Source organism: Gordionus sp. m RMFG-2023, chromosome 5 (genome assembly GCF_954871325.1).
Source record: "Gordionus sp. m RMFG-2023 chromosome 5, tfGorSpeb1-WG-v2, whole genome shotgun sequence".
In the NCBI taxonomy this organism is placed as follows: domain Eukaryota; kingdom Metazoa; phylum Nematomorpha; class Gordioida; order Chordodea; family Parachordodidae; genus Gordionus; species Gordionus sp. m RMFG-2023.
Genome location: NC_088779.1, coordinates 19405422 through 19418544, shown reverse-complemented (window position 1 = coordinate 19418544; position 13123 = coordinate 19405422). Strand labels below are relative to the sequence as shown.

General features: G+C 25.0%; 2 protein-coding genes across 3 annotated transcripts in view; one reads left to right on the top strand and one right to left on the bottom strand.

Annotated features, from left to right (window-relative positions):
• Window positions 1–4007, top strand: part of LOC135930536 (acyl-CoA synthetase short-chain family member 3, mitochondrial-like) — a 42370-nt gene extending 38363 nt beyond the window's left edge. Inside the window, exon 13 of one of the 2 annotated variants that reach the window (XM_065467343.1) lies at window positions 2993–4007. In XM_065467343.1, coding sequence (XP_065323415.1) covers window positions 2993–3091 — 99 coding nt within the window. In that variant the 3' untranslated portion in view covers window positions 3092–4007. The remainder of the gene's footprint in view (window positions 1–2992) is intronic. The other variant, XM_065467342.1, reaches the window with a different exon arrangement.
• A 3369-nt stretch (window positions 4008–7376) lies between these two features.
• LOC135929721 (probable serine/threonine-protein kinase clkA) lies at window positions 7377–9358 on the bottom strand. Its single transcript, XM_065466425.1, has 2 exons — window positions 9291–9358; window positions 7377–9248 (listed from the first exon to the last, which is right to left on the bottom strand). Exon 2 carries the CDS (start codon window positions 9134–9136, stop codon window positions 7421–7423), a length of 1716 nt encoding a protein of 571 aa, XP_065322497.1. The 5' UTR covers window positions 9137–9248; window positions 9291–9358; the 3' UTR covers window positions 7377–7420.
• Window positions 9359–13123: the final 3765 nt, after the last annotated feature.

The window sequence follows — 13123 nt, the reverse complement described above, 5'->3', positions numbered from 1 at the left end:
TTACATTCATTTTAAAACCTTTTTCCTCTAAAGCCTCCATTGACTAATGTTACTGATTCGGTAATTAGTTGCATACTAAAAAGATATTTTGGGTGCTATATATTATATATATAAATATACACGCTTTTTTAAGTGTAAAGCAAAATTAACTAAATCTATCTCATATATCTGTTTGTAGAAATAGTCGGTACAAATGAGTTTTGAACGAAAGAGCAAAACCTTAGTAAACATCAGGCCTCGCCCATATCTAATAAATGCACACCTCAATAGTTAACACATGTGTAGATTCTCTTTATTTTAGTTTATGTAACTCTTTATTAGTCTTTTCATCTACCTTATTCCTTTTCTTCGCTATCATTACAAAATCATCGGCCTGCAAGGTTCTTTATACCTCACCACCCGTATAATCTAGTTATATAGCAATGGATTCGGGACGGATTTCTATTCTAGCCATTGGTGCAACCAAGGCGAAATTCCTTCTGAAAATTTAAATTTCTTAAACATAATATTAAACAAATAAAAAAAACTTCCCTTCCATATTTTAAAATGATTACGATAATTTAAAAAAGTTTAAACTAAAGTCTGGTAAAAATTTGTCACCTTCATACTTTTACACATAAAAGAGTTTTTATAGGATAATTAAATAAAAACTGTTTAGTTTTTCTTAAATGATTTTTTTTTCTTAGACAATTTACATATTTGTATATAATTCTTAATATCACATTGTATTAATTGAAAAATGTTTTTATAAAATTGATTATTTTTCTCATAATTTTTTACATTAAATTTATTTAAATGTGAGTGATCTATATATTTTTTTAAAAAAAATTCCTCACAGTAATCAGAAAAATATTTAATTGCTCTAAATTGAATATATTTGAAACCTGTATTTCTGTATAATATTATATTCATGATTGTATAAGATTTTAATACATTTTTGATTGATTAAATTTTATTAATTAAAATGGAATTATAGTCTTTTTAAAATAAAATGATAAATTATTATAGTACACTAAAAGTAAAAAAAATCAATTCAATATTTAAAAAATATATATTTCAGATGGTAGGAGAATTTTTTTATCAAAAATATGCAATGATATTATTAATAATATTACATTAATTAGTTTTGTTTTAAAATTCAAAAAGTTTTTTATCATTTTATACTGTAAAATTTTTTTTAACATTATATAATTGCTTCAATTATGTGAGAGAAAATCGATAAATCTGTTTGTTAATACTTTAAAATTATATTGTTAATGTGTAATTTCTATTTTTTTGCACCTTTTACCTTTTTCACAAAAGTATATCGATCAATATAATCAAAATTTATTTTGATTTAGAATAACTCACCACTTTTGTTAGATTTAATAGTTTTTTTTACTTAACATTTATTATCGGTTATGTTTAACTTTGAGTTTTATCTTATTCGGCTCGTTCTATAAAATTGAAGCTTTCTCCTAAATGCTTATGTAACTTTTACTGATACAACTTCAATTTGCTCTTTTTAATTAGCAGTTAATTAACAATAAAAAGTTATCAGTAGACTATTCCATTGTTTAACCACCACACTAGATTTTCCTCTTTTGAAGGATTTGGCTTTATCTATCAAATCTTTAATTATAAACTCAACATTTTTTCATTTTTTTTATCCTAGAATCAGGTTTACTAATTTTTTGAAACTATACCTTCCAAAGAAGATCCTACCTTTTATAAACAGACGAGTTAATAACAATTTACTATTTAACGGCGACAATATTTTGTCTATATTAAACGGATGTGTTATTGTTGTTTATTGTAAGAGTAGACATGTTTTCATTTCAGATTTTGCCGTCGCTGATATCGATTTTATTCGAAATACTTATTCCAACAGTTTCTAATTAGTTATTTTCTCCTCTAACCCCCTTTAGGCATTAAGTCTTAATGTTAGTAGGAGTAACCATAAAAATACCAATGAGTTTAAGGTATTTTAATTCTAGGGCTCTGACCTAGAATATATTCGTCTTAATGTTCAACCCTATTTTAAAAATTAACATTAGGCACGGCCTGAATTAAAATATAATTCTACCAACACGGTCACTCATAATAAATATAATATTTATGTGTTATAAATCGATGCTTTTCGGGGCATATCTTTTATTGGTGATTAAATTATATTTATGTTTAGGCCTGTTTTTCGGCCAGATTCGAAAAAAGTAATATAAATGGATCATAAAAGAACCACTGGATAAAGGCAAAACAATTTATAAAAAACAATTCGATGAAAAATTTAAGTGAAGATATTAAATTAACTAAATATGCAAATTATGTGATTATAAATTTATCTCCCTAAAAAAATATAGTAAATTTGAATTTTTACGATTTGTTGATGACCGTTTGAACTAAATCATTTATTTTTCTATGTATTTAAAAATTTTACCGATAAGTTGTATTTTATAATGTTTTTATAAATGCATCTCATGTAATTAATCTTTTTTTAAAATTAATTAAGGGTTGCATTTAAATAAAATCCTAGATAAAAAATTTAGGTTTTTAAAAACATATAATGTAATTTGGTTCAAAGTTCGTGTATCGAAAAGTGAAAAACAATATATTTGTGATTTTTTACGATAAATAAAATAGCTTTTGTTTTTCTGCAATTTTTTTAAAATATAATTTTTGATGAAATCCATTTGAACTAAATAAATAAAAAAATATATAGGATATACGTATTTTTTCGCATCACTTGTTCTAAAAAAGGATATAGATATCAAAATTTTGATTATTTAAAATTTTTTAAAATTAATATGGATTCTCTGTTTAATTTTAAAATCACACATAAAAAATAAAAAATTTTTGCTTTGTGATATGGTTAGAATGAGATTTTTTTGACCTTGTCAGACTCAGAAAATATTATTTTATATATAGTTAAAATATAATAGAATAAGTAAAAATTAGTATTTAAGCAATATCTAATATTCACTTATATACAATTGTTATAATCAATTTTATATAGATTCCTGTCACTATTGAAGATCCAAAAGTTTACTATAGTATCAGAAAAAGTCTACAACAGTTGGGTTATGCTCTAAAAAACACACAAATATTCGAATAATTAGCATGAAAGATATTTCATTATTAGAAAGTTTGTTAATTTTTATTTTACTGACTCTAACCACAAAAATTTACACGAAAAATGCATAACTCTAAGGGACTTTCTAAGCTAAAATTTTTTTTTAATTTGATTTTTATTGCTATTTTTTTTTCTTTCTTTTAATATCATTAACTTATATTGGATAAATACGCATGAAAAATAATAAATTTTTTTATCTACTGAATTTTGTTAATTGTCGCAAAATAGCTACAAACAAAATACAATTTTTTTTTAAATTTAGAAAGGACGCCTTGTTATACCTCAATATTAAGTTTTAAATTCTTCAAATAATCAATAAAACATTTTTTTTTACTAATAGTAATATATAAAATTATATAATTTGTTCAGTATTATATTGCTGTATTATTATATCATACATATGTTTATAAATCTCAGAAATCTGTAGGAATCAAATATTTCGGTACCGATTGAACAAAAATTGTATTACAAACCCTGCTCGAATTTATAAAAATAATATTTTTGGTTTGCTGGCTTTTTTTAAAGCCTTTCTTAAAATTTTGACATTTTAGACATGGCTGTATTTTGTAAATTCTTTCAATGTACAATCGAAGTATGCTTTCCAGTTACATAAATCCCTAAGTCTAATATCTTTTTTTAAATTTTCAACACCATTTTTTTCTTTCAATTATTTGTTTCATTTTCGATATTTATAAATCGCAGCGAAATGATATATTATTTTAAAATAACATTTTTGATAACTATAATACATGACATGATTTTTTAAAAATTGTGATATATAGTGTATTACACTTAAGATATTTATAAATTTTACCAAGATAAAATACTATAAATTGGACCTTAATTTAATATTTTAAAATGCGACAAAAATTTAGATTTTATCTTGTCAAGTTTAAACAATAAGAAAAAATCACGCATGCACATTCGTTGACATTTTTACGAATCGAATATTATTGTTTATTTTATGTGCTATATATATATAGATTCTTTATTTTTATTTAAAAAAATTAAATTATATTGGTTTTATATAGCTAACCTGATTTGTTGAAACATATCCATTTTACTCTTAATTACTCAAATAAAGGGATTTGCTTTGACCATTATTTTTTATTGAAATGCAAAATTCTATGTTAAATTAAAAGTCTTTAAAAAGAATTATCTTATAAATGGAACACTAGTATCTATTTACAATAAATGATCAATTTATATTTTAATCATCGGGATGGTGGGGGGGGGGGGTCTAAGCAACATTTCTCGGGTGGGGCTGGGGGAATCTTAATCTAAATTTAATTTTGAATTATCTAGTTAACTTTTGTAATAAAAGTTTAATACATTTATACATTAATTATAAAAAATGGATAAAATATGATAAGATAAAATATAAATTTTTATATTAATTCCTATAGAGGCGAGGCAACTTTGGTTAATTTTTTATTTAGATTCTATGTGTATGATAAAGTTTTCGAAATTCATTTTATTATTTGAAAAACTTAAATAAAGAAAAGTTTAAATAAATTAAAAATTTTACTTAAATTTTTTAAATATAAGATCAATATTCATAGTGTAAATATAAGATCAATATTCATAGTGTAAATAATTTAATTAATATACCACTTTGTTCTAAAATGATTTCATTTCTTTTATAGAACAAAATCGATTTTCTTCCTTCTAATATTTTGTAGATGCCAATTTATTATTGGACAAATGGAAATAACTTTTCTTAAATATCATAGTAAAAAGAGACTTAAATTAAATATTAATCTTGAGATTATTCTTAAATTTTAACTTTGTTATAGAAAAAAAAGGAAATAAATAGAATTTTCTTTGAAAGAATATAAGATAAGCTTAGATAGATTTTTCATATATGCTCTTTTATTTTAAATGATTAAATAAAAGATTATTCACTCGTAAGATAATGAGTGACAGGCGCATAACATGGGGGAGGGCGGGTTCTCATCGTAAATCTACCTGTTCTCGTAAATACCATTTTAAGCTAATAAAAAATTTTCCCCTACACATCCCCTTTCCAAACCTCTTCAAAAATGTATATAATGTCTCAGGTGCGGAGGTAGGAATTCGCTGTGTGAGATATTAAATTTTTTATAAGAATTATTATAAGAGTCATTTAAAAATATCTTAAGTTTCATATTTATAAGACTAGTGAGTTTAAAATATTGACAATTTCTAATATACAGATTCAAATATAAATGAATTATAAAATATTAAATGTAGAGATATGCACAGATACTATTTGTTCGACCCGGCCCGGATTTTTTTTAAAAAAATTTTGGCTCGGCCATTTCTAAGTTTACGTTCCGAATCGCCAAAGCATGCTTGGTATCCCGATTAGGTATGATATCGTGGAACGGTAGCCTAGAATTTAAAAAAAATATTTTTTGGCCTAGATTTAAAAAATTTTTTTTTAAGTATATAAAATAAAATTTAGGCATAGCCTGGACATATTTTAAAAATTTTTAGGCCCAGCCTGAATATATTTAAAAAAAATTTAAAATCCTTAAGTCCTTTTACCCGGGCCTGCATGTTTCTGATGTATATAATAGGCGTATGAATCATAATGTCTATAAAAAGAACTTGGTAAAAAATTATAATTTTCAGCATTTAAAATTTGATATATAAATTTAATTATATTTTAAAAAATTGGAAATATAGATTAATGCACAAAAATATTCTTAAGAATAATTGCATATATATAAATTTACAAATATTCATGAAAAAAACATAGTTTATCAAAAAATGGGGAAAAAATAGTTAAGAAGCATTTTATAAATTTAAAAATCAATATTCTTTGGCATTTTTCTAATGTTTCAATGATTTCATCAGTGCTTAGGGTTAACTCCCTTGTATATTAAGACGGCTAACATTCCATCTATTTTCAGAGATATCTCTATGTTGTTAAACGGCTCGATTTGAGTCGATTTTTAAAAACGGCTAATTCAATGCATTATGCGGGAAAATATTATGCAATCCTGAAGATTTAGTTTATAGGATACAAATATTTGGACATCTAATAGCAAAATCTTGAGGTTTAGGCAATATATTTCTAGTTTTTAAAAGCCGGCTCATATAAGTCATTTAACAACACTAGTCTCAGGTATGTTTTTATTCCCATTAAAGAAGAAAATGTTCTTTCATTGTAGAAAAATATATAATAATTTTTATACATAAAAAATAGTCTAAAATATGTTTGAAATTATGGGAAACATTATTAACCATATTAAAATTTTTATGCCATAGTTTGCATTCAGCTTATAATGCATCATGGGATACTTTAACATCCTCGTAATAAAAATCTACAAAATACTTAATATTTCTCTAACAAGATTTGAAATGGATTCGGAAAGATTATACGTTGCAGATTTGTAAATACTGAATTAATCAAGAACCTTTCTTTTAGTTATAAAAGTATCAAAGAAAGCGATAAAGAAATTTATTCTATAGTATTTTTCAACTGAGTCGATATTAATAATGGAACGGTGGACTTGCCTTGCTACGAGTGGAGGTAGACAAATATTAAATTTATTGAACTCTGATTTTGATTTAACAATGACATATAATATATATAATTCGTCTAATTTTCTTAAGTTCCAATATAATGCTTTCAGTTATTTTCAAAGTCTCAACTCAATGTCATTTTTTGAAATATTATATTTTAGTTTTGCAGTGAAAAATTTTCAAATGATTTGCGAAATTTTGTACATAAATATAATGCCAAGGAAAATTTGAAATACTTATTAATTCATAGAATAAATTAGCAGAGTATTTATTTATTCTATAATGTGATAAATAAATTGGAATATATATGCTGTGATAAAATATAGGAGTCAGTTGAAAAATATTTTAACCATCTGGTTGTTTTGGCTTTGGTGGAGGAGGGGGATTTGCCCCCTCCCCTTAACTCCCATTGCATACGCGCCTGCAATATATCCTTATAAAGAAGAATTTGAAAAAAATTAGTAAAAGTTAATAACTTAAAAATAACGACTATAATTCAAAATTTTTAGAAAAAGGCAAAATAAGTAGATATCCAAAATCATCTTTATAAAAATATAATTTAGCCATTGGCATACAATAGGTTGTAATAAAACCTCCATGAAAATTTATGGGGGAAAACCCCACCTAGTGCCCCCACCCCTCCCCCATAGCAAAATCTTGGCTACGCCTATAATGAGTGATAAATAAAAACTTTATTAATGTTTTACAATTTATTGTTAAAATTTTTTATATAACAGGTTATGTAGACAATTTATAATCATATTGGCAATATAAAATCGTATCCATAATAAATTTTGTTTATATGTAAATAATAGGATCTATTTCATATATCAAAATGCTGGTGTCGAAATATTTAATGGGTGTGAATTCATTTTGGTGATTTTGCTGTACTTCAACATTAGCCTTGATACCGATCTTATTCCTTAAATAATTTTTATTTTCATCAATTTTTTGTCGATAATGTTCAAGTTTGTCCCTTAATTCTAAGTTAGTCTCTTGCCAATAATCTAATTTTTCACTAAGTTTGAGATTTTGATCCGACCCATCCTTGGCACTATCACTATGTTCATTATGATTGTCAATAACAAGGCTTTGCTTTTTCATAGACCCATGGGTGCATATAGAACTTAATGATTCGTCATCTTCCGAATTGTTTGAATAATATGATGAAATATAGGAACACGAATTAAAGTCCATATATGTACCACTCTCCTTTAGTGAATTGTAACTATCAGTTAAAACATTTTTTATTTCATCATCATGATTAGATATTTTGAAGTTATTGGTAAAGCTATCCAATGAATTGAATTTGGAAATGGAAGAAGTTTGCGAATTGGCGGAATTCTCTATTTGTTTAAGTGTGATAAACTGCAAATTAGCATTATTATATGCATCATCGTAGAATCCCGAATCCCCATTAGAATGGTTGGCCATATTAATTGGATGATAGGCACTATTGATTAGATCCATATTAAAAGTTTCATTTATACCTTTGTATTTTGCCTTGTTTACCATAGAATTTAAGGTGCTTGTCCACATATGATATTTTTTCTCTGTCTTATCGCTTATAGTGTAGTTTTGTCGTAAATACTTATCCGAATTTTTGGAATATTTGACCCATGGATTAGTTTTAATCAAAGTTCGTTTATTAGCCAGATTTTCTATCACATCTTTGCAATTTATAGTATTATCGAACATCATGTTGCAATAGACATTACCGTCATATAATTTTTTATCATATTTAAATATGTCAAAAATTTCTTTTCCTGAAAAATTTGTAGTAAATGTAGACGCCTTAGCTACAACATTATTTTCATTAGTATTTCTAGTTTTGGCAATCGATTCATCATTGTTATATCTATATAGATTTGAATTAAATTTTTGGTTTATATCGTATTCAGTTATGGTCAGTCTATGAGGATTATTATCATGATTAAAGTTTTTTGATTCTTCCTTAGAAAGTTCATCTGTTTTTTCTTTATTTTTGTGCCTAAAAGAATTGTATACAAAGCTATGGTTAAATATTTCCTTGATATCTTTTTTTAATTGAGGCTTATTATAACGGAAGGATTTAGAAAACAGTTTCTTGGATTTAACAATTTTTTTATCCTTCTTTCGAGTGTTAGAAATCTCCGAGAGTTGTCCAACATATATATCCTGATTGTAGGATAATGGTTCAATCAAAGGATAAGAACGATTAAATCTCGTCATATCTATTTTCTCGTAAAAATCATTAAATGTTTGGTTCATTTCCTTATCATATTTGCTTCCATACATTCTTGACTTAGATTTGTTCAATGATATCTCACCTAAAGTGTTATTATTTTGATCGCCGATGTAAGTTTGCTCATTTTTTATCAGTGGAATATAATTAGCTCCGTAAGAAATTGTAGAGTTTAAATTGTAATGCATAACCTCCGAATAATGGGGCCTTTTTGAACCATTGTTTGGTTTGCCCTTATGTGATTGTAATGAAGTCGTAAAATAATGACTTAAAAAATTTTTCCAAACCATTTAAGAATATAAAATATTTAGCATATTTTTAATTTAGGTTAAATTTTTCATACAGAACAAACAACCTGGTCCTGGAAATCTTGGCAAAATTGAACATTACATTTTATAAATTCTTTAAAATAATAAAATAAAAAATTACTTATCAATATTATACCTTATATTAAGTGCTATATTATTTTTTCCTTATTGAATATTTATTTTTCATTTATGAATTAATTTATTTTAAGAATATAATTTATAAAAACATTGTTTTTTTACATAAAAATTTATTATAATAAATAAAAAAATTATATTTATTTGACAACTAATAAAAATAATCAATATTAAAAATTTATTGTGGTTAAGATGGTCTTGTTGATTGATAAGTGATAAGATGATAATCAACTCATCTTATCACTCCTACGTTAAATATTTTTAAATCTAATAAGAAACCGTTCTCAATTTCAGCAAATAAGTTTAGTCAGTCTAAAAAATTCATTAAGATTATTAACGATTGTCAACGATCCTAATTTAAGATATTTTTTTGTAATATAAAAAAAATACATTTGAATGTGATAGCATTATTAATGTTAACACGAATTTTTTTATAAAGAGGTATATACTACATATTATGTATGTATAAAAACAGACAATTAAATCCCCCACTCGTTACTATCATTTATACTTTATAATAATATATGTATAAAATTTGTTTGATTTAAAAGATAAATTGTTTTATTTTTTTTATTATTATTATGAATTGTAAAATAGGATATATTTTATACATTAATATACTATGAATATTAAGAAATAGATGTGGGATAATTTTTTTTTAAAATTCTGAAGATTAAATTATACAATCATTAAGTGGTAACGACCCTTTAAAACTGGCCATCCAAAAATCTAAATCAATTAAAACCCACTTCATGCTTTATTTAGGAGACACCCCCTCGCCTCTGTATTAGGTATGACCCTTATTATACAAGTTAACAATTTTATAATTTTTTATATACTGAATATTATGAAATCAATAAATACAATTTCTTAAAATGGGTTTTATTAAAAATTTATCTTTTTTTTTAAATTTAATGTTTATAAAAAATATCCTGCAATTTTTATTTTTATATAAAGAGTCCATTAAAAAAAATTTAACTATAAAGAAATATGAAAAAAAAAACATTTTTTGCCACTTAATTATACTCATGGGGATTAAAATAAATTTAAAGAAAATGTTCTTATCAAAAAATTTTTTTATTTCATTATAATCTCTTTGATATAATAAATTTTAAAAATTAAAATGCATTGAGGATTGTGGAATTAAAACTAAAAGATTTCCACAAAGTTATAAAATTTTTTTATTTTTTTTGTATAGGATTAACGAAATTTTTGCTCTCACATTTAAGTATTTAGGCTAAATTTTATAAATGGTTTCTAAAGAAAGTAGAAAATATGAAAAACCAATGAATGTTAATAAATAGTATATAATCGATCATGTGATCTATCAACAAGTTATTTATTGATTAAATTCTGGTCAGGGAGATTCTTACGTCTGTCCGGATTTTGTGAAATAAGCGGGATGTAAATCAATTATTTATTTTTCCACAAAACTAGAATTTTAATATTATGGGAATAGTAATTGCCGGATTTTAATTATATTTAATTGAAGAGTCTCTATTATGCATCTAACGTAACAAGGGTATTTTTAAATTTATTATTACAAAGGTATTTTAAAAAAAGGTAAAAAGACGAATAAATAAGCAAAATATTGCCATTAGTTTTAATGGACATATCCAAGCTATTTTTCTTAAAATTTTAATTCTATCTTTAAATCCATACAGTAAAGAAAATTTGGACTCAATAAGGATGTATTCAGGGAAAAGGGGTTCTTTTTTTTAACAATGCATATATTATATATATACTTCAATAGGTCATGGTTCGGTATGCCTTGGAATTCAAGGACCGAATCGCGGAACCGATTCCAAAAGCCAAATTTAACCTTAAATACAGTGGCGTAGCTAGAAATTTTCCTTAGAGGGGGTCCATACATATAAAAGCTAGGGGACTTCGCCCCCAGACCCCCTTTAACGGGCCTTCGGCCCTTTTGCCCGGCCTTCGGGCGGGTTTATCTTACAAATCATAACCATATCTTCGATAATATATAATAAATATATTTTTTAAATGCATCAATAATATGTTACTATAATTTAGTAGATTATTCTCAATGACTTTATAATAATACTATCCAGAATAATTTCAATAGTAATTTAATTGATATAAAATCACTTTTAAGTCTTTTGAACGTATAATCTAAAAAAAGCTCTGGGAGGGGTCCAAACCCGAAAACCACCCCCGTAGCTACGCCACTGCTTAAATAACATATAAAGACTTATTCGGACTAGGTCCGGACCTATTTTTGAAGGGTATTGAATGCTGCCTATTATAAACAAAACATTTTTATATAAAATTAAAATTTTTATTTATTTGCAAATATAGGAAAATAAAATATGAAAAATCATGATAGATTGTATCACTTTTGCTTATATTTCTCTTCTTAGTGATTAAGATACTTTCTTTAGAACAATTTCTCACAAGGAACGGGAGTTGCTTACATTGCTAAATATTATCTAGCTAATTAAAAATATGCAAAAAAAACAAACATAAGATATATAAAAGAACTTCATATTAATTTAATCAAATATACCTGTTGTCGACGTGACTGACTTTTAAACAATGAAGCATTGCCTGTTCCCCAGGTGAGATTTTAAAATGATTAAATATTTTGAGATTTCTTAAACTTAACATTTAATGCTTCATCATAGTTTAAAATTAAATTGTAATAAATAATTGGAAAAAAAGCAATAAATATGAAAAGGGACATAAACAAACCGTTAACAACTAATTTTTTTAAAATAATTAAAAATGGTTAATAAATTATTTTTAAAATTAAAGTTAATTTATATGCCGCTACATCTATTAATTAACTTGAAAGTTAGCCAATTTAATAAAAATCCTCTCACTCAATTAGCAGAGAAAAATTAGAAATATTTCTTAAATTCAAATGATTATACAAATAAAAAAAAAGTGTAATAAAAAAAGGTGTTGTAGACCATTTTTAACCTCTTCTTTTCTTACCTTTCAATATTATCTTTCAATGATTATATTATTAAAAAGCCGCGGGAATAGTTCTATTTAATATTCGTTTAATCAAATTTGCATATAATAAAATAATTTTTTTGATGTTAATCATGCAAGAACAATATTGAATAAATAAATATGAATATTTAATTTTCATAATCAAAATTAATGTTCAAGTGATTTATGCCGTGTAATTAATATTATTTACAGTACAACAAAACTTGTCCACTTCTCTCTAGAAATAATCTGAGCCAGGCGCGTAACCAATGGGGGGAAAGGGGGAAATTCCCCTCCCCCCCATCGCAAATTTGACTATTTTCATAAATATCATTTTAATCTAATAAAAATTTTACCCCCCCCCCCCCCCCCCCCACCAATCAAAATTTTACAAATATTTGAATATCAATTTTCCAACATATTATTCAAAAATATTAATAAAATGGAAAAATATTTAGTCAAAGAGATTGAAATCAAACGATAATTTATAAATAAGGCTGAGCATGAAAAAAAGTAATGTGTCGTCAGCAGCGATATCATTATTGAATTCAATTGATCAATCAGAGTTTATCATTGCTGCTAGTTGCATCAATAAATTATTTTAGCTCACTACTTTGTAGAAATTTACAAAAACCAAATTTAGATTTGGTTCAGGTTATTGATTTGGCGGAAAATATACTTGAATAGGTAGATATAATAAGAATGAATGTAGATAAATATTTTTATAATATTTATCTATACGTTGAATCGAAGACTAAATTTTATGATATAACACTAATTAAACCTCGTCTAGCACCTAGGCCATTATTGAGATGAAAATAAATATTGGCTCAATTGAAGAATATTATAAAATATCCATTTTCATCCCATTCTTAG